The following is a 22,569-nucleotide window of genomic DNA, read 5'->3' as shown; positions in this document are numbered from 1 at the left end:
CACAAGTTTACAATTGGACAAAATTAAATATTATTTTATGTCACTATTATTGTCAATATTATTATACTCTTTGTTTGACGTTTAGTTTTGTTTATTTTTCTGTTTTTCTTATACCTGGGCAGCAAGTTGCCTTATAGTAGGATGGCCGAACAGGTTACTTTTCGTTCATGTTATCTCGGATATGATCATTCAGTTTAATGTCCGAACACAAATATATGAGATGACAAGCGCGAAAATGATGGGGGTAGTTGCTGTGACGTCCTAAAGTCGGCCGTACAAACTTTTTTTTCTTCGTTTAAACATACCATGTGGGGTATCAAATGAAAGGTGTGACCTTTGTGAGTAGATTACAAAAAATATATAACATAATGTAACATTTTCACTACTTGGTCTAACAAATTATTAGAAAACGTTCAAAAATTTCACAATCCACAGTTGACATTGAACTGCTCTAAATTGAAAATGACTGAATGGATTATTACAAATTTTATACTAAATGACTGTGAATATCTTCTATACCTATAGGATGTTTAAAAATGATTAACCAGATACTTATATCAAAAAATAAGAAAAGTACATTAAAAAAAAATATTTTCTGTACATTAAACTGCAACTATTATTAATGTGATCAAAAGAAGGTTTCAGCGCTCCTAAGTCCCATACCCAAAGTGTCTAACTTTAGTGAAACTCACATAAAATCAGAAACACCTTTAATAAAAAATAAACACAACATACAAAACCATAACATAATTATTTTTAAACAACATAGGAGCTTCATTCATGGACATGAAGTTCCTATCGGAGCGAAAGCTTATGAAATACACTTCTGGATTCTGAAAAAATCGCTGATGCGCTAAGAGGCTACTTCTAATATGAGCCCAAGCCGTCATAATCATTGCTTATTACCAGATATTTAGGCGTAGAAATAACAACCCGTGATGGGTTTTATTTAAATAAAGATCTCACAAAATTACAAACTTTAAATAAAAATCTCACAAAATCACAAACAACTTTATTGATTAATTAAAAACACACTAAACACCACACACAACGGTAACACAATGATTCTTAAACAACAGAGGAGCTTCATTATCTGATATGAAGTTCCTATCTGGGCGTACGCTAGCAAAACAATTATTTCTTGGTGCGCATAGAACATTGTAACGCACTGTAGCGCACTCCTGGACCCTGAGGAGGTCGCTGGTCAGCTCTGAGAGGGTGTAGGAGGTGATAGCTAAAGGACATTTCAGCTTAAGGATGCAATTGATGGTGGCAGGCCAGGTATCCTTGCCGTTATAGGCGGAAGAACGCTGGATGCTTGGGTTGAAGGCGCAGACTGAAAAAATGAATCCTATGTAAGTACAGGTATTTAGTGCAGAATAAAGACTTAGCAAATAAAAAAAAAGAAGAAGGAATAGGATAAGGTCGATCCCAAATAAATTAGCACGGTTATCGCTTGAAGTAAAATGTTGGTCAATAAAGGTTAATCTCTAGAGAGATGTTAATTTTTATGATGTTTCTACTAGGGCTCGCGGTCGAATCCGTGTTTCGTTTACACGTTTCGAATACCCGTCTCCGAATAATACGTAAACGGTTTTCTGGCCCGTTCCGCACGTTTAATTAAGAAACGTGTAGTTAAGACCCGTGTACACGGATAAACGGGTATTCGAAGATACGTATCTTATTTATCCGTGGCTCCGGACACGTCCTTGACGATAGTAGCGAAGGAACGAACGCCAGCTACAAATGAATAGACAAAAGATTCATGACGAGTTTCTGTCATATTTAACCTTATTCCGTGGGGTCATAGAGTCGAAATTTAATAAACGGTTTAGAAAACCCTTTCTTGAGCACGTAGTTTTTGCTTGCAATAGGTATTACGAGTATTCACGCTTCTTATCAAAGTAGTATTTTATATAGCACTTTAAATAGCTACTTTTTTTACGTTGCGGGTTAGCAATAAAATAAAATAAAAACCTGCTAGTACCTATTAAAAAAAAAATTAGAACCATCGAGTTCAGTATGTAGGCAGGAAGTCAAACTAATGTTCGAAATTGGCATTAGGTAAGTATTTATAAAAAAATAAATTTTTAACTTGCTTCTTTATTTTTAGTTTAATTTGAGAACATGATATGAAATTATATTTCTTGTCATATAATGTAGTGTAGGTACACCTTATAAAACAAAGTCCCCCGCCGCGTCCGTATGTCTGTCTGTATGTTCGCGATAACCAGACCTCACCTATGAATGAAGTTTTTCTTTGGGAATGTTTATGTGTATATTTTGTTAAGGTTTTGTTTAAATTGGTAGAAATATGACGATGTTTGCTAATGAAGTTAGAAAAAATCACGCTGGCCAGGAGCTTAATCGGAAACGCTGCCCAATCTATTTGAGATATAACGACACAATGTATGGTGGAAAAAAGTCTACAAAAAAGTGCGCGATGGCTGTCTGTCTATATTTTAAGAATAATTAACCCATTATTAACTTCTAAAAAAACCGGACAAGTGCCCACCGAAGGTTCCGTACAAAATTTAATTATAAATTTTAGTTGTTATAGCGGCAACAGAAATACATGTGTAAAAATTTTAACTGTCTAGCTATCACGGTTCATGAGATACAACCTAGTGAGTGGTGACAGACAGGTGGATGGAAGTCTTAGTATTATTGGGCTTCCGATGTGAATACTTGTTACAGAATGTATTTTATTATGCTTGACTCTCCATGCGAAGCCGGGGCGGATCGCTAGTTATCAATAAACATTTTAAATCAACTTGATAAAATTGCACCTTCTCAATAAATTCTAATTGTTTTTGCTCTAGGTACCTCTTACCATAATAAAACGCTTTTTAGTGCGGCGCGGATACAAAACAATGGAAAACATTTTCTTGTGCAGATGTTTTGACCTTATTACAACGACATAAAGCTTATAATTCGCGGTGACACTTGTGATAATAGTTTGGGAACCTACATGTTTTCGACGATGACAAACAAAAGGATATTGGAAAACAATGGATGGATGGACCATTTAAGTTTATTACCTGAACGCTAGTGAGAAAGTGACCAAAGTGAATTATGAATGATTACCAATTTAAAGATCTATCTTAATGTAATTAGCAATATTATCGCAAGTTATCCAAGGTAGTATGGGTTTTTATGGTTTTTGGGTAAAATTCTGCTTTTCATTTGAGCATGATTACTCGATAATCCCGCTTTTGTGTACCTAACTTTTTTTGCGCCGTTGGCAGGTTTGTTGTTTTCGCAAAGCAGTAATACACCTGAGATAAAAATAACCACGAAATAATTAAACTGTTATTTTTAATGAATATTGTATTCTGTCTGCACACCTATTATTAATGAAAAAATACAATACCATAATGTAATTATAAAAAAAAACTGATCGATATCAAATTTATGTAATTAGCTTAGAAGCAATCGGTTTTATTAAATGATATAAATAGTTTAAAATAAAAATTATATATACCTACTATTAAACATAGGAAGATGGCTCAGTACCTATGTTTTATCAATACGGTTAAAAACAATTTAAAAAAAAGTAATTGTGCGGTTTTATGAAACCACGATGCAAGTGAAACTTTTTTCGGATTGTAGGCATTTAACTAAAAAAATTCGGAAATTAATTCGAATTACGGTATTAAAATCGCGGTTTTAATGTTAACTTAATAAATTGGGGCGATAGAATAAAAGTTTTACTTTAAAAATCGTAGACAAACGAATTCATCTGAAGTCAACATAATAATAGTGGAAAGTGGACCTTGTTACCATTGTACATTGGCTCAAACTGGTTCGGAGTATTCAGACCCGTTCGGAACGGTCTTAAGTACCCGTGTAAACGGAGATACGTGTCTGAGATACGTTTCTTGGGAACGTTCCTTCGAAACGTTTTCGAATCCCGGCGGTTCCGTGTAAACCGGGTTCTTAGTACCGCCGGGCTTAAGAACACGGGTATTCGTTTCGGCGTGTAACACGGATACCGGGAGCCCTAGTTTCTACATCGGTCGAATCTATGTTGACATTATGTTTCTTTGACACGAAAACGCCAAAATATTGACAATACTCATGGAAATACATTGGACGTACAAGGATTGTATGTACAGATCTAATGCATAATTATTTTCCATAGTATTTTCACGGAAACGTACGAACGTGTCTTGCTATTTCAATCAGTCTCGTTACAAAAAATACTGAGGTTGACTGAAGTAACATGACAAATACGAACGTTTCCGAGAAGATACGATGGAAAACAATTATGCACTACATCTGCATGAGGATTTGGACATATATTACAGTTATTGTACAATTGTTCATTCGGGGAATGCACATAAGTACGGAGACTGGAGATTCAGGGAATTTTGCAATCGAGGCCAGAATCCATTCGTATCACGAATATAAAAATCTGCAAAACGTTACTGGTCAAATTCAGGATGGTAGATCTTTGGTTTTATTCTTAAAATAAAGGAGGAGTCGTAAAGTAGGTAAGTATTATTAAGAGTTTGACGTTACCCAAGTCAGGCACCGAGAAGTCCTCGCTCGCCCAGAACTCGTGGTAAGTACGTTTGTCCTGGAAGCCGAATACTACTCGGCGTTTATTCCTCTGGCAGTTTTCGCAGTATCTGCAAAACATTTAAAAATAAAGTTCCACAGTAAAGAAACGCAAAATGACCTTCAAGAACAGTGCCAGCTGCAGATTAGATGGGTCGAGGTTCGGGCCTACCAACATCACCCTCATCATCGAGTTAGGGAGCCAGATGTATAAAAAGTAACATTTCCCACTTGCACTTCATACCTGATCTTCCCGAGCAGATCTAACAGCAAGTTGGTAGGGTTGGGGTCCGTTCCCTCCTACACCACCCTCAGTTCCTTCACGTGAGGCAGCAAATACTACAGTACCTCCTAATTGTACAGCTAACCTGATCTTCCCAAGCAGGTCCAGTGGTAAGTTGGAAGGATTGAGGTCCGGGCCCACCAGCACAACCTTAATTTCCTCGACGTTAGGCAGCAGGTGTAGCATGAACACTTCCCACTTGTTAAGCACGTCGGCTTCGAATTGAAGCTCAGCACCCACAATGTGGAAAGTCATAGTTTTCTGAAAAGAGAAACATTTTTGATGCAAGAGTGTTAGACAAATCACTCCACTTAACCTTTAGATTGAAAAAATATACCTAAGATATCGTCGGTTAAAGTAGCAAACCTCTCAACTCCATTTGAAAGAAATAAGGAATATGCGACCTAATTATGTGTGATCTGCGATAGTCAATCAATTAGGTTTAATTGTGCGAAATAGAGTGGCACATAAAGCATCTCCTAGCAGGCTTCTCTACCAAATATTTATTAACTCTAAAAACAAATTAAATTACTTTCTTATGAAAATATTTTAATTTGTGTTTTTACAAGTAGTTACACTACTATTTAAACTATAAACGAAATAAATATCATATACAAAGGAAAAAATGACCGAGCGGTTGAGGCATCTGTCGCGTAAACGGAGGACGCTGGTTCGATTCCAGCCCCGGGCACTGGAGGCCTTGGTCATTTTTTACTTTGTATACGATATTTATTTCATATACAAATTAAAAAATTACCAAGGTTTTGGTACTAAAGGAGGGTGCGAAGCCGCCGTCCATGCCCTCCGCACCTGCCTGATCAATGACCAGTGTGAGGTACTTCTAAAAATTGACGTCAAAAATGCCTTCAACTCTCTCAATAGGGACGCCCTGCTTGCAGAAGTCAACAACCACGCTCCGTAACTTTATAACTATTTATTAAATTGCTATGCAAATCCTTCAAAATTACTGTACAAAAATCACGAAATTTCCTCCGAAGTTAGCTGCCAGCAAGGCGACCCTCTCGGACCAGCCATCTTCAGTTTAGCTATCAATCCAGTTGTTCAAAACCTGAATTCAAAATTTAACGTTTGGTACTTGGATGATGGTACCCTAGGAGGTGAGACTACAGTACTTGCTGACCTTTCGGAAATAATAAATAAATTTAAGCTAATAGGATTTGAATTGAATTGTGAAAAGTGCGAATTATATTTAAACCGTTATAATCCCGACATCGTACAAAAATTTCAAGCCATCACTCCCAATATAAAAGTAGTCAGCAAGGACTCACTAAACCTCCTAGGGTCATCAATTTTCGAAGAAGCCATTCCTAGCATTACTACAAACGCGATTACTAAATTTAAAACTGCGCCGATCGCTTGCTCGAAATCGATTCCCATTCCGCTCTGACTATTCTAAAATTTTGCCTTTTTGTACCAAAATTTACTTACTTGCTACGCTGCTGTCCATTTTGGAAACACCAAAACTCCTTATTATCGATTGACAACCTTATTAGATCTTCCTTAGAATCCGTTCTAAATATACAGCTTAGCGAGCATTCTTGGAACCAGGCGTCCCTGCCCATCAGATTCGGCGGGCTGGGTACGCGCAAAATTTCCAGTGTTGCTTTGCCGGCTTTTCTATCTTCCGTCCATGGCACTTCCTCCCTCGTAGGAAAAATACTAAAGGCCTGTCCTTTAAACTACGAGATGGCGTGCTTGTCGGATGCTAGAAACGCCTGGCTGACGGCTTGTCCGGGTCAAAATTTACCCTCAAAATTAAACGTTCAACGTTGCTGGGACGACACGTTGTGCAAAATTAAGTATGAGGAACTACTTTCCAGCTCTGATGGCCCTGCGCGCGCACGGCTTCTCGCAGTTGCAGAACAAGAATCCGGCCAGTGTCTGCATGCCTATCCCTCCCCCCCCCCACTGGTACATATCTAGAGCCGGATACTTTACGTTTAGCCGTAAGTCTTAGATTAGGGGTAAAGGTCTGCGCCCCCCACAGATGCCCCTGCGGCGCAACCGTCGATGTGCTTGGACACCACGGCCTTTCTTGTCAATTAAGCGCTGGTCGCCTCTCCAGGCACGCTGCCCTGAACGATATCATCCGCCGTTCTCTTGCCACCGTCAACGCGCCGGCTATCCTTGAACCAAACGGCGTTTTGAGGGACGACGGCAAGAGACCGGATGGTATGACCCTGGTCCCGTGGAAGATGGGACGGGTGCTGGTCTGGGATGCCACATGCGTCGATACTCTAGCTCCGTCCCATCTACCAAGAACTTCGTTGAGGGCTGGGGCGGCTGCCGAGGCGGCTGAAGGCAAAAAGTTCGCAAAGTACCGAGGTCTCGGCCCACAATACCACTTTGTGGCATTTGGTGTCGAGACACTGGGGCCGTGGGGTTCTTTTTAAAGAACTTAGCAAAAAGCTCGTCGACGCAACCGGTGACCAGAGAGCTGGCGGTTTTCTCTCGCAGCGCATAAGTATTGCCATTCAGCGAGGGAATGCTGCCAGCATCTTTGACACAATGCCGCGGGGGCCTTATTTAGATGTTTTTTAATTAAGAGTAGTTTTGTTTTTTAATTTTTATTATTTATAAGTTGTTATTCTTAGTTAGTTTTACTTTTACTTTTAATTGAATAATAATATGTTGAGTATTACTTAATCTATCTATATATATATTACGCGAGGCCGATTTTTGTTCATCCCATCAGATCTACAGTTATGGTCCGATTTTAATAAATTATATGTCATTAGATTCGTCTCATGCTACAGATTTGCAATAAGCTCTTAGTTTTTTGATTTTTCCCCGAAAAAGTACTAAAAAGTTAATTTGAAAAAATGTACCACGTGACCTTTGTTCTGACTTGAGATTGAATTGAACTCAAACCTATATCCAATGTATGTAAGGTATCCAATCCATTCAAATATTTGTTTTGAGACTGTAACATGCATACACTACACTAAAAATTATATTAAAACACCATAAAATTTTATTATTGTGTTTCACAACATGTCAGACATGTGTCATCCACATCGTACTCATCAAAATGACACATATTTATTTTATTGTTGCTTTGGCACATAGAAGGTAGGATCCATGGAGACTGTATAAAGGAGCCAAATCTCTATGTATGAAAAGTGTCCATCAAAAACAGTAATTAGGCGGCGCCACCATACACAGAAATACTACCAAAAACAACCTACGTAATTTGGTCGGGTTATTTGTTGCCTTATATGGTTCATGTTATACTCATGTCCAGAGCCTAACTAGCGCCACCGGAGAGATTAGGAACTATTATTTAAAGCTTAACGCGGTCACTTTTACAACAATTCTGCCATAAGAGATTGCGATCCTTTCTATACCATCCATAGTAGGATCCTATAGAAGTGGCGTACCGCGTGCGCCCGTGAGGGACAGAATTTGTAGCCCACCAGGCCACCATAAACCATACAAATCGGTGGGGAAAAGCATCTATATTTACTTCAAAAAGCACGTACGGCGAGGTTTGTTCTTATGAGGATGTTAAATGATGTCGGATCTTTAAGGTAAACGGTCAGCCAATGGGGTTGGCAACTGTCAAAGGTTTGCGAGATGGCGCCATCATAGCTTGCCCCTTTTTCTATAAGATTTGGCTTAAAGGGCTGGCATCCAGCTAGGGCTAGGCCAGCTAAAAATTTGAGACAATTCTAGGGATTGACAGGGCAAGCTATGCTGGCGCCCTCTGTTAATTATTTCGACCGGCCAACCCCAAGTCCGCGCCCTTGGTGCAGTGCGGCGTATGTGTGATCGTGTGTAAAAGCCGTAACAGACTACCGCACCGCACCGCGATCTTGGTGCGCCACATCCATAAGTGAGAGCGAGAAAGAGAATATCTCGAAAAGCCGTATTGGTGCGGTCAAAATATCTCTTTCTCGCTCTAACTTATAGCTGCGTCCTTAACGTATGTACAGTGACAACCTTGCACACTATCGATACGTGCGCCGCACCGCACCAAGGCTGCGGTGAGGTGTGGTAGTCTCTAACGGCTTTTACGATAGTCTGTTAAATACGGCTATAATATTTCTTTCTCGCTCTAACTTATAGCTGCGTCCTTAACGTACGTACGGTGACTACCTTGCACACTATCGATACGTGCGCCGCACCGCACCAAGACCGCGGTGAGGTGTGGTAGTCTCTAACGGCTGTTAAATACGGCTATAAAGCGGCTAACACATTACCGCACCGCACCAAGGTCATTGTGTGACGCACCCATAAGTAAGAGCGAGAAAGCAATATCTCTTTATCGCTCTTACTTATAGGTGCATCGCACAATGACCAGTGCGGTGCGGTGTTAGGCGCTTAAGGTGGGCTGCCGTACGCCAAAAGCGAGAAAGAGATATTTTGACGGTACCAAGGTCGCGGTCCAGTCGTTGTACATACTTTCAAAAAAGTAAATTAAAAAAAACTAAATTAGGTTCAAGGGCCTGACACACTTTGATAGAGAAAGATAGTCTTATTGCGATTCCTATAAGAGGAAAGAGAAAATAGTGCCATGCTTTATCTTTATCACCGACCGGGCATTTTTTCATGGTCGGGTTTGCTATGATGGCATAACCCGACCATGAAAAAATGCCGAATGAAATGGAGGCGATGGCGAAATACCGAAATTTATAAGAGTGAAAGAGAAAAAACCGGCCAAGTGCGAGTCGGACTCGCCCACCGAGGGTTCCGTACTTTTTAGTATTTGTTGTTATAGCGGCAACATAAATACATCATCTGTGAAAATTCAACTGTCTAGCTATCACGGTTCGTGAGATACAGCCTGGTGACAGACAGACGGACAGCGGAGTCTTAGTAATGGTCCCGTTATTACCCTTTGGGTACGGAACCCTAAAAAGGATTATGCTGCCATACATGAAACTGTCAATACATGAATATGTCTTTCTCTTACCCCTGGTCGCTCGGTTTCATGTCTATAACTACGTGTATATACTATGTCTATTATTAGGTCAGAGGGTCTACCGCGAAAACCGAAATTCGCAAATTGCGGGGATCTTTCTCTTTTACTCCAATGAAGGCGTAATTAGAGTGACAGAGAAAGATGCCCGCAATTTGAACTTCGATTTTCGCGGTATAGCCCAGACATACGGAATGTTTGTAAAATGTTTGTAAACTTCAGTCTCATGAATAATAGGAAAAAGAGAATTAAATATAAATTATACTCTAGCCCTATGAAATTTTAGGCATGAGAGCCAAATGACAAGAAGGCATCCTATCCACGAAATCTTGATTTACCGTATCATATCGCGGTCGCGTATCATAATTTTTAGTTTAGAAAGATGCGAAAAGATAGACAATAATTATGTCTTTTTTGCATCAAAACTAACGATCACAAAACATGCTGGTAGGTGCTACGCGACCGAAATATAATACGCTAAAATTATACAAACGTGTCGCCATTTTATAAGAAACTAGCTTTTGCCCGCGACTTCGTCTGCGTGGAATTAGTAATTTGGACATCTTAATTCTTAAACAAATCTGTTTTTTAATCCATCCTTTTTTCACCCCCAAATTTGTCCACACTATACATTTCCACCCCATTTTTTACACCCTTAAGGGATGATTTCGGGGATAAAAGTTATTCTATATCATTTCCCACAGCTCAAACTATCCCCATACCAAGTTTCAACTAAATCGGTTCAGCGGTTATTGATTCCCCATACAAATTTCCACCCCCCTTTTCACCCCCTTGAGGGGTGACTTCTGGGATAAAATGTATCCTATGTCCTTCCCCGGGAATCAAACTATCTGTATACCAAATTTCAACTAAATCGGTTTAGCGGTTTAAGCGTGAAGAGGTAACACACAGACAGACAGACAGACAGACTTTCGCATTTATAATACTAATACTAATCCATACTAATGTATGGATAATTTAATTTAATATGGATTACACGCTAATAACGCGAATTAGAAATTGCCTACTCCAGAGCACACAGTCGCTGTGGCCGAAATCGGTCAGGAGAGCATCATGGATAATTATGTATAAGATTTCATATTCTGTGGGTATAGTCAGCATCAAATAGATAGTGACAGCCAGTGATCTGAAGACGTCACATTTCCTGATTTCATTAAGCGTTCAGTCTTAGGCTGCCTGTCCACAGAAGCGGAGCGAGGTGGCGGAGCGATGAGCGAGGAAAATTCTCCGCTCTGAAATTTTAATAAAATTCCAGCAATAGAATTTTTTCCCCGCTTACAGCTCCGGTCCAGTGGACAGGCAACCTAACTTTTAGAACCATACTCTAGCGGCGTTTTGACGCCGCAACGGGTCTCTAGTATCATATAATAAAAAACCAATTTCATTTATAGTTCAAATATTAGTTCAAATATTTATAGTTCAAATATTATTTACGTCTAATATTTTTTAAATCTGCATACTCATATTTAAACTTACAATTAAGACTAGAGCCTAAGACTACAATTAAGAGTAGGAGGACTGTAGTCCTCCTGTGTCCTGTAGTGTGTGTGTAGGATGAAAAGTATCAAAATCTTGTAAAACCTTAGTGATTCCAGTAGCGGCGTTGGGCCTGTGCTGCAGACAAAAGAGTGCGGTGAGTGGCGCGGTCGCGAGCTGCGTCAGCGCTGCATACTCTATGTCGCTCATGTCTGCAAAGTTAAAGGTAAACGTTAACACATTCACTGACAGCACAAGCTACGCGCTACGAGCGTAGCCGATAACAAGTATTTTGTTAGCCGGTAGCAATGTGTTTAATGTCAATCCATCGGTCAGTTCTGCAGTCACTCTATTTGGTATGACTAAGGCACTGAAGAGACGATAGTCAATTTGAAGTAGGTAATGTATGTCGTACCTCTTTGTTCTTCTTCTTTTTTTAATTTTCATCTTTTTAATATATTTTAATGCGTTGTAAGTTATTAAATTTACCTAATATAAGTTACTTAATTCTATATTAAGAAATGTTGAAATAACCGTACTTATGCCGCCAGCTTCTTTTAGAAACTTGATAACTATGTAGATTTTTTATGATGTGAATATTGTGAATGTAGGACATGTAGGTATCCTGTTTTTATGAGGTTTAAATGTATATAAGTTATATAACGCAAGAAATTAGACTAAAATAAACGAAACGAGTTTACCACGGTGGTGTCTGGACTGGACCAGTAATAATAATATGGTGATTACTCCAATTCGATTCCGCATTATGTAGCTTATATACCTAGCGTCTCAGTATGGGTATGGGGTAACTTTACTGCATCAAAGGAATATTAAAGTCAAAAAATTTTTTTTTTAAACAGTAAAACCTACTTCAAAAGGATGAAATAAAGTATTCTCTTGTTTTACAAATCTTAAATTAAGCGCCAACACGCCGTCAAACCGAATGTCAACCCTGGTGAAGTTTAAGAAAGAACTGTCTATTAGAAGAACTGTCTGTCTGTTTATTATGTCTGTCTGTCTGTCTATTGTGTGTTGTGTTGTGAGCTGTCTATTAGTTGCTTAGGAGTATTATTAACCAGTATTGTAACTATTTGGCTTGACACCGACTTCAAGCGTATATAAAACCGGATAATAATTTATCCTTTTTCAAGTCGGTTTTACTTTTTTTTATGATTAATTTTATTTTTGCATTATTAGTTTTAAGTTTTTCTTATAAGTGATGCATCATTCTGCAAGACTCGTTCCTGTCTGGCCAAACTGTCATGTCACTAAGCATTTTTGCGCTTCGGGTAGGTACGTTTCAAGTTTCAAGGTCTGGATCTGAAGCCATCAACATTTTGAGGAATTGGACCTCATGGAACCCATCATCAAAACTGGACCTTAACATAAAAATTCCTTCAGAACTAACTTGCTTAACAAACATAAAGAAGAGGACAAATCGCCAGAATTGAAATATGCGTTGTTAAAGAGTCCCTTTCTGGTCATCATCAGCAGTTCCACTTCATCAAATGGCACTGTTTTGGATGAAAATGCTCAGTTTATTGATGAAAATACTAAAATCACTATATGTATCCCTATAAGATTTGAGGAGTTCCCTGGATTCCTCATAGATCCCATCTTCAGAACTGGGTTTTGACAAAAACGGGACCAACTTGGGACTATACACATTTAAACAAAACAAACAATTTTCTAAATCAGTTCACAAATGATGAAGTTCTGAGGTAACATACATACAAAAAATAAAAATAGTCGAATTGACAACCTCCTCCTTTTTGGAAGTCGGTTAAAGATGAGAGATTCGTACTCGGTGCTCAAAACGGTGAGGTCACAGCCAAGTTACAACGTTTTCTACTTATTTATGGAAAAACAAGAAATGTATAATCTGGTAGTGAAATATTCCATCAAGACGTCGAACACATAGTAGATAACATTGATTTTGCTACTTTAGTTATGATTAAAAATAATAGTACATTTCGATGCTAGTGCAGAAAGCATGTCATTACTTCACGAGTACCGAGATCGACTCGGGACGAGTGAAGAATGACATTTCCACACGTGTATCGAACGACGTTTTTAATACAGTTGCGAAAAAATAATAAAAACAACAAGAAAGGAATAAAAACTTTGGAAACTTAAAACATGCATTGCGTTTCTGGATTGTAATGAGGAATTGCTAAATAAACTTGAGCGTTTACAAAATGTTTGTATTAAGTATATATTTGGCCGGAAATATGATCACGTCTCCAAATTCCGCTCCCAGCTCGAGTGGTTACCGATCCGCCAACGCAGAGATGTGCATGTCGTGTCGTTGCTGTTCAATATACTCTTCGAACCCCGTTCCCCATCTTATCTAACGGAAAGATTTAACTATCTGGCTGAAGGCAGTGATCACCGCTTACGATCGAGTTCTAATCTCACGCTTGCTATTGCTCCTAATAAGACGCGATCGTATGCAAATTCTTTCACGGTTCGCGCTGTGAAGTTGTGGAACGAGTTGCCCCTGTCGCTCAAACAGTCCCAGTCTGTAGCGTCACTCAAGGCTAATCTGAAGAAGCTTTGGCTTTCCAATCAGCGTGATCTGGTTAAGTACTAACCTTTATTTTTATTTTCTTACACTTGTGATATTTATATATATTATAATATATTTAGTATTGTATGTATGTATGTATGCTAGTATGTATTTTATGTATCTTTAGTGTTATTTCTTTTTTTAAATATTAATTTGTACATCCTGTAAGTTTGTCTATCTGACCTGGCTATAGTTTTCCACTCATCTACTCGAAGGTTAGCTGGAAGAGATCCCTTATAGGGATAAGTTCGCCTTTGTACTTCCATTACTATAATTTATTTTTGTAAACCTGTGTTGTGTACAATAAAGTGATTACCACTACTACTACTACTACATGCTTGTAGTAAGAAAAAACGCCCCTTCTTTGACAGGCGTTTCGGCAGCTATTCCTACCTTTACTTCCATAGCTATTCCGTTCCATTCCCACAACTTATTAAGAACGGTTTTTAATATCCAATATTAAAAAATAAACGTGTTATAATGATATGTATTTGGATGATATGTATATTTTTCGTATTCTTACATTAACAGTAGGTTTTTATGTAGATTACGACGTTTAAAGGAAACTAATATTAGCACTCATCAATAAGTAGTCGTGAATTGGAACAAGTATACGGACGTCAGCAAGCGGTACGAGTTGATCGCGCTTTGTCGGAATGGTGTGACCTAGCCACTGGCGTGCCTCAAGGAGGTATCCTTTCACCACTACTGTTCTCCATATTTATTAATTTTATTACTCCTGACCTTCGCTGCTCGTACCATCTTTACGCCGACGACCTGCAACTCTATGACCATTGTAGCGTTACTGACCTAGCTGCTACTGTTGACAAATTAAATCTAGACCTCTTACATATCCGGCGATGGTCTGAGAAGTTCGGTCTGTTTGTTAATCCGTCTAAGTGTCAGGCCATTGTCATAGGTAGCAAACGCCAGCTCGCGAAAATAGATTCTACACCCCCCGTATATTTTAATGGCACTCCGATTCCTTACAGCCAGAGTGTAAAAGACCTAGGCGTCTATCTAGACAGCACCCTGAGTTGGAAGATACAGGTAGCTGAAATTTGCCGAAAAGTCACTGGATCTCTACATGCCCTTAACAGACTTAAACACTTTTGACCCGTTAAAACAAAAATTTTATTAGCACAGACATTAATCCTACCCATAATTGACTACGGTGATGTGTGTTATCCAGACTTAAATGAAGAGCTCTTGAACAAGTTAGATCGTTTACTAAATAACTGCATTCGTTTCATTTTCTGTCTTCGTAAATACGACCATGTCTCCTCTTTCCGCTCTAAACTCGGCTGGTTTCCTATACGTGTTCGTCGAAATATTCGCATGCTTTGCACCCTCTTTTCTGTTATTAATGATCCCCAATCTCCCGAATATCTCAAATCTTTCTTCAACTACTATGGTGTTTCTCGTGTCCGTCAACTTCGCTCTACTGGCAACCTTTCTTTGTCCATACCATCTCACCGAACAGGTTTCATGTCCTATTCTTTCTCTATTCAGGCAGCTCGCCTTTGGAATAGTCTCCCTGTTAAAATTAGACAGTGTCCGAATAGATTTGCATTTAAAAAATCCTTACGTGAGTACTTTGCTGGCAGAACGATGAATTCTTAGTGTTTCTGTTTTGAAACTTTCATCTGATATCTTATATATTTGTATGTATGTATATTGTATGTATTTATATGAATATTATATATACAGATATATGTATGTATGTCTATGCCTATCCATTATTTAACTATATTTGTATATATGTAATCACTATGTTGCACCGCCTACAAATTATCTTCTTTGCCCGAAGGTTGACTGGTAGAGAATGCCTCATAGCATTAAGTCCGCCTTTTGTACGATTGTATTTTCTTTTGTGCAATAAAGATTAAATAAATAAATAAATAAGTATAAATTTAAAAAAATTGGAAAGTAAAAAGCACTAGTCTGCGAAAACCAACTTTCCGCACGCTAAACAGCTACGTAAAGTAGCTCTTTTTGAGCAACTGTATCAAAAAATTGTAAACAGGTTTGATGTCTTGTATGTTTTCCTCACCAATCTTCTGTTCATACATCGCTGCCAACACTTCATTGATGTTCTCCGGTAGAGGACTCAGCTCCAACACTCGTGTAGGCAGTTTTGGTTCCAGGCGGCCTTTCGTTTGCTGGTGCTTTACCAGACCACGATACAGGTTATAGGATTTGCACCAACGGGAATGGCTCTTTGGGAGGTGGTCTGGATCTTCCGAGCAATACGACATCTGGAGAGATTTATGATATTATACGTAAATAATCTGTACAAAATTTCCTACAAAGTAGATATACAGGGTGTCCCAAAAATAGCACGTCAAACTGACACTGAAGGTAGGTCACCCTAAAGCTAGGTTTACACGGCGTTAGTTTTTCCCTTATACCGTATACGGGATTTTATCGAATACCGTAGTGGCAGCAAAATTTGTATGGTAACGTTCAAAATCGTTCACACGGCGACTACGCGGGAAAGCCGTCTAGCAGTGTCAACAATTTTGAAAGTTGCCATACAAAGTTTGCGGTTTGGATGATTCTTTTAGGCTACGAGTATGTTCACAACCTAGCCTAAAAAGATCATCTAAACGAGCCTCCTCAGCCTCAGAGATGACCTCAGTAAAAGTTGCACGGTTTTCGAATTATTATACGAGGGGCAAACTGAAAGTGTTTAGAATAAAAAAAGCTGAAGTAATTAGGCCGTCACTCTTTATTTTAATGCGTGCTTTAACTCTTTCTGATCACGCGTACAAATTTTCATTAGGATAAGATTACCTTGAAGCGCCTCATTCTTCAAATGCCTTTTTTGTATGGCGATTTCAGGTCCTCGGAGGTTTTGTATGAAATTCATGGGGAACCTCATCGGGATTAAAGTTTTTTTACACATAAATATTCATGCAAGAATTTTTTAACAGTGTCATGTGAATACTGTGGGATGTCAGAAACTGCTGATAAGAAAAAAATTGTCAGTATTTTTTATTAATTGCACAACGAAGATGTAAACTTTTGACGTCGCTCTTTAATGACATGCTTCTCTATGATCATTCGTTTAAGAACTACAAAAGCGATTAAATTTGTAATTTTAAGAATAAACAGAAGTACGAGAATTAGGCTTTATTATGAAAATATAACTGAAGCATATATCTTGTAACTCTGTTGTTGGCTGAGGCTGAGCACACAATGAAAATCGTTTTTAAACAATAATAAATAATAAATTTAAAAAAATAGTGAAACCAGAAAATTCTTGGATCGAAATTGGAATAACGCTCGACGTACAATTTCCAAATTGCCAGCAATCCTGAAACACAAGTAACGACCAAATGGCATATACCTCAAAAATATATAAAGAGATATTTTCATAAATAATATGCCTCTTTTTGTTATATGATCTCTAAGCAGCCTTTTCTGTAAGAACTTTTTTTTATCACTGACGGCAGTGACGGTGCCGGTATTCACTTAGGAAAGGGCTGTTTTTTTTTTCATTTAATTTTTATTACTAGAATGTCATAACTCCAGTATCAGTTTAGCGTGATATTTACGTAATAGACTGTGTTTTGCTATGGGCTACCGTTTACGAGTTATTTATGAAAAACTAAAAAGAACGATATTTTAAGAATGATTATAGTAACTTTCCCGCTTAAAATATTTTTATATATGTGACAGAAAGTGTACAAAATCCTATCTGTAGACAATTCTATGTAAAATATGTATGTAACAGAAAATTGTTTTGCTACGGGCCACCTTTTAAGAGATATTTACGAAAAACTATAAAAAGGGACCTTTAAACAATATTTTCTGATAACATGATCCTAGTTAGTAAGAGTCACAAACCGTTGCACCAACCACATTTAGCGAACTGATCAACGTCACTCAGCAGTCACCATGAAACTTCCCTGAAACTACTTTATGACGTTTGTTTTACCTTACCTGCCCACACCCCTCACAATCCATCAGTTTTCCTTGTCTCCACTCCCTGCAGCTAGGGAGAGCACACATCCTGGGGTACAACAGGGCTTCCTGCTCCCACGGTGTCAGTCTGCGCTTAAGCACCTTCTCGCAGGATACGATCATCTGCATGCGCAGGAGACGGTAGTTGTGACCAATCACGTTGCGCGAGTCGGTGTAGATAAACTTTTGATCTATAAAATGAAAACAATCCTTAGAAATTTGTTTCTAAACATTAAAACAAGATTCTGTAACACATAATCAAATACATAGTTACATTAGTTACCTTTCAAATGAACTATTGTCGAAACGGCAAAGCACAATGCTTGGTGCTGAGAGTAATCTTCGTCTTTATGTTTCTGGTTGCAATAGAAAATTAAATTGCAATAGCTACAAGGGACTCTAGTCGCTTTCAAATCCTTTTTGCAGACGTGACACGCGCATTGCAAAAACACTTTGCGAAAACTGTACTTATAAATGTAATCTTCATTTTGATTAGTCACACATATTGATTCATCGGGTTTTTTAAAGTTGAAGAGTTTGTTTTTAGTCTCCGTCAGAGACTCTTTAGATTTTTCCGGAATTTCTATTTCTACTTGATTCGCGTCTTTTATTTTAACTTTAGCTTGTCTGCAATTTGGCGTTTTATTCTTTTCTTTTTTATAGTCGATTCTACTCGATGGCACAGGAATGTCGGGGTGGCCTAACAAGTTTTTTGGCGGCGAAATAGGATTTTGTTTTTCTTGTTTACTTTTATTATCGTCTTCTTGTGGCCCTGTGATATTGATCTCTGGGTTATTTTGAGTTTCAGTCAGTCTGGAATTAGCTTCGTCGGCAATAATTTCAAACGTTTTATTTACATCGTCAACACTGGAAGTCATTGCATCTTCAAAATTTTCAATAGGTTGGAATTCAAATTGATTATTTTTCCCAATATTTTCACTCACCATTAAATCGTCATCCTTGTTACCTTTGGTTCCACTGGCCTGGTGCTTTTCTTTTCCTTGTGTATTACTAGACGACTGTTCTGATTTATTAGCTTCTTCGTTTTTGTTTTCAGGCTGTGATGACTTTTCAGTACCTGTGGTATTCGTGGGTGACTGTGCTGATGTGCTTTGTATTGTCGATTCTTGTTTACCTTTCTTCTTAGATTTTCCTTTTCCTTTGTGATCCTTCCTTGCAGGACAAATAGGTTCTTTACATGTGGTTACTTCTGCTTCGGCATGTTTACAATCTTGTTTGTTTACTGCAAGCGTGTCTAAAATTGGGTCAGAAGCAGGCCGATTTTCACTACTCACTTCAAGTATTTCTTGTTTGAGATCCAACCTTTTAGTCTTTTCATCGTTTTCTGTGTTTTGTTTAGCCATATTTTTTTCAGTATCTTTATCACTTTTTTCTAATGATGTCAATTCCGCTAATGACCTTTCAATAGACATTCTTAATTCCTCCATATCTTGATTTACTTCCAAGACTTTGGATTTAAGGTCAGTTTTTTCTTCAAGGGGTTTGTTGTTAGTTTCCATACCTATCAGTTTAATTCCACTTGGTACCAGTTCTGGACTGCTGATATTAGTACTTTGTATAAACGGAGTTTCGGGTACTATTACAGGTACACTCAAATTCCCATCCGGATTTTGAATTTCTTGAATGACCATATTGTTGTTACTGTCAAGTTGCTCACTTGAGCATCTTGGATGTTCTATAAAGTCAGGTGTGACTTCGTTAGGTGAAGACAATAAATCGCTTTTTGGTGTCTCTAGCTCAACAGCAAGAGTTTTTGGTAATAAGTTTATATCTTGTGCCTTAGGAGTTACAGGCATTTGTACTTCTCCCCGAGTTTCTAAAACGCAGCCTTTTTCAGTAGTACATTTCATTTCATGTGTAAAACCCTGTTGAGGAGGTTTAGGTGATTTTTTCCTCTTTTTAGACTTTTCACATCCATGTTTAACATCTGCTTTAATAGTTTGCTTTTTATCAGTGCATTCTTCACTTGCAATAAATGAGTCACCTTTTTGCGCCTTTTCTTCACTTACAACCTCAGCTTGAATCATTATGATATCATCGATATTCAAAGTATTTTGTTTTGATTTTTGAGAGGTTTTAGAGCCCGACGCAACGCTAAGGTCAAAAGGTTTTGGTGACTTCTTTCTTTTCTGATGCTTTAAGTTATCAAGAGTATGAACGTGTTCCATTTTATCTTGCTCTGTCGCCTTTTTCTCATCTTGAATGTCTGAATGCATTTCGGGCATGTCTTTAGTTTGTATCATAACTGTGTCAAGGCTGGTTGCTGCTGGTAATATTGGCCCGCCGACTGGAGTTGATTCAGATTGTACAATATCTTCCTTTATTGCAGAACTTGTCGCTTTCTCATCTTTACTTAATATTTTTTTAGATTTATTTTCATCGTTACCAGAAACCTTTATCATTCCAGATTCTAATGGTGGCACCTTAGATTCGGAATGGCTATCATCCTGTTTCTCTTCAAATAAAACGCCTCTCTGTTCGAGCGAATCACTACTTATATTTACCAAAACTTTATTAGATTTAGGCATTGCAGTTGGGATACCTATTTTTGACGCCCTTTCAATATGCGTTGTAGGTCTAGGAGATTTCTTTCTTTTATCCCTTTTCTTATTTTCATCCTTGACTTCAATGTTTTTCGGTTTTTCTTCTTGAGAGCTCACCTTTTCTTCTGGAGTATTATCAACTTTTAAGGCGGGATTCACAGCAGGTTTTTGTACTACCGTCTCTGTAGAGGTGCTACTTATTTCCGATTCAGATTTAACGTCAGGAGATCCTATTGATTCAGTTCTTCGTGAAGGTTTTGGAGACTTTTTCCTGATTGTATTATTCTCCTGGTTTAGACATAGTTGTTCAAGATCTATTGTGTCATTTTTATCTTCACAGCCGATGACTGGCCCATTGCCTTCTTCTATTTTCACTTCTTCTTGCCAATCTGGTGCGATATCCGTTAGCGGCACAAGTATTACATCATCTAAATCTTCTGTTGGTAAAACGTCGGTTATTTTAGTTTCTTCTCTAGGTTCCATTTGAGTAACTTTTGCTTCTTCATTAGTCTGCTTCACTTTTTCAATAGTCTCATTATCTTCTTCTTGCTTCTTTTTTCCCACCGGTTTTGAAATTTTCGCTTTATTTTTTAAACTTATTTCTCCCGCTGTAGAACAAGAGGGCATTGTTTTGTCACTTGCTTGATATTCTGGAGTTTCTTTTACATTTTGTTCACTAGTAATTTCAGAGACGTTACTAGAAATGTCAACATTTTCCGTTGATACTATTTCATGAGACTTTATTTCCTCTTGAGTGTTTGCTACATCAAGAACTGTCTGTGGTTTTTTATCTTTTTTATTCTTTTTCTTGTTTTTGTTACCTTCATCTTTTTGAGGTGAATCTTTTAAAATACTATCAGACAGTATAGAAGCCTGTAATGATATTTTTACTTCCTTGATCGTAGATTCTGAACCACAGCTGTCGTCTGTAAGGGGTAGCGCGGTAGCTTCAACTTTTGCACTTTCAGACAATAATTTCTGGAATGCAGACGTACAAGATACTTCTTCTGCTTTTTCGGATCTTTCAGAGTCATTGCGGTTTTTCTTCTTTTTATTCTTTTTCTTCGCTGACTTAATTTCTTCCTCTGGTTCTTCCTTTACAATTAACAGTTGGTCTAGACCCTCCGTCTGGCCAATACTCTCATTAATTTGAGCATCCTTGTCAACTCTAATTTCTTCTACTTTTTCTCCTTGGGTAGATCCCTGTCCCTTTTTATGTTTGTTTTTCTTTTTACACGCAGTAGGGGCTATAATGGATTCATCTAATGATTCTTTAACCGGCTGTATTTCAGTTTCTCCGACAAGCTCTTCACTCTTAACTTCGTCTTCTTTAACACACTTGTCATCATCTATTTTCTTTTTACCTCTGTTTCTCTTAGGCTTCTTAGGAGTTTCTTCAGTTTCTTTAACTTCAGAAGCATTTTCACTTACAATATTAGGCACACGTTCTTCGACAACACTCTGAATTTCAGTATTTGTCACATCTGATGGACTCGAGGGTTCACTCAACTCTTGTTTCTGCGGAGGGATTGGATTAGGTGGTTTATTTTGGCGGTTTTTATGCTTTTTCTTGCTGTTCATTACTACGGTGGTTGCTAACTTTCAGGAGAAATTGGCACGTCCGAACAAATCTAAAATCAGTGAGAGTCTGACCGATTTGTGGACTGGACCGCTTTATTCCTGTCTCGAAACATTCGCATGTATTACATGAAATGTCAGTGTCTGTTTGTTCGCCACATTATAGTTTCTAATCCTACTGCGTAAGGTTGCATTTCCTTTGTCTATTTTTAAGTAGATATTTGCTTTGCACTCCCGCGAGACATGAGGAAGTGGTGCTTGCCAAAACTGCAGTAATGCACACAGATACAAGTATATTTAGAACAAATGGCTTGAAAATGCAAATTGCATTGAAAAAAATATTGATTACTAAACACGAACTGCATTCATGCTATGTCAGTTACAATTTAAGATTAATTTAATTATACCTAAACGGTTAAGATACCTTTACTATATTTTGCGTGTAACATAATATGAATCATACCAGTCAAATGATTTTACCAGAAATCAATTCATATGGAATTCTTGAAATAACTGCATTGAATACAGATATTATCATAGTGCTCTTATCGTGAGGCCTTATTTTGTTTCGTTATGTAATATCTAACAATATGACTACGTAGTT

The 22,569-nt window shown here is 38.0% G+C and overlaps 1 protein-coding gene across 1 annotated transcript; it reads right to left on the bottom strand.

Annotated features, from left to right (window-relative positions):
* Window positions 1–997: 997 nt before the first annotated feature.
* LOC134752802 (titin) lies at window positions 998–22,101 on the bottom strand. Its single transcript, XM_063688537.1, has 7 exons — window positions 18,107–22,101; window positions 17,803–18,014; window positions 15,908–16,112; window positions 11,391–11,497; window positions 4,932–5,107; window positions 4,525–4,634; window positions 998–1,336 (listed from the first exon to the last, which is right to left on the bottom strand). Exons 1-7 carry the CDS (start codon window positions 21,966–21,968, stop codon window positions 1,035–1,037), a joined length of 4,974 nt encoding a protein of 1,657 aa, XP_063544607.1. The 5' UTR covers window positions 21,969–22,101; the 3' UTR covers window positions 998–1,034.
* Window positions 22,102–22,569: the final 468 nt, after the last annotated feature.

This window comes from Cydia strobilella, chromosome 2 (genome assembly GCF_947568885.1).
Source record: "Cydia strobilella chromosome 2, ilCydStro3.1, whole genome shotgun sequence".
NCBI lineage: Eukaryota > Metazoa > Arthropoda > Insecta > Lepidoptera > Tortricidae > Cydia > Cydia strobilella.
The sequence above is the reverse complement of the archived record's forward strand: the minus strand, read 5'-3'. Positions and strand labels throughout refer to the sequence as shown.

Coding starts and splice junctions, on each gene's coding strand:
- LOC134752802 (XM_063688537.1), bottom strand. CDS start 21,968: ATGAACAGCAAGAAAAAGCATAAAAACCGCCAAAATAAACCACCTAAT. Junction 11,498..15,907: donor GATGTATGAACAGAAGATTG/GTGAGGAAAACA, acceptor TTAACTTTGCAG/ACATGAGCGACATAGAGTAT. Junction 5,108..11,390: donor CCGCTACTGGAATCACTAAG/GTTTTACAAGAT, acceptor TTCTCTTTTCAG/AAAACTATGACTTTCCACAT.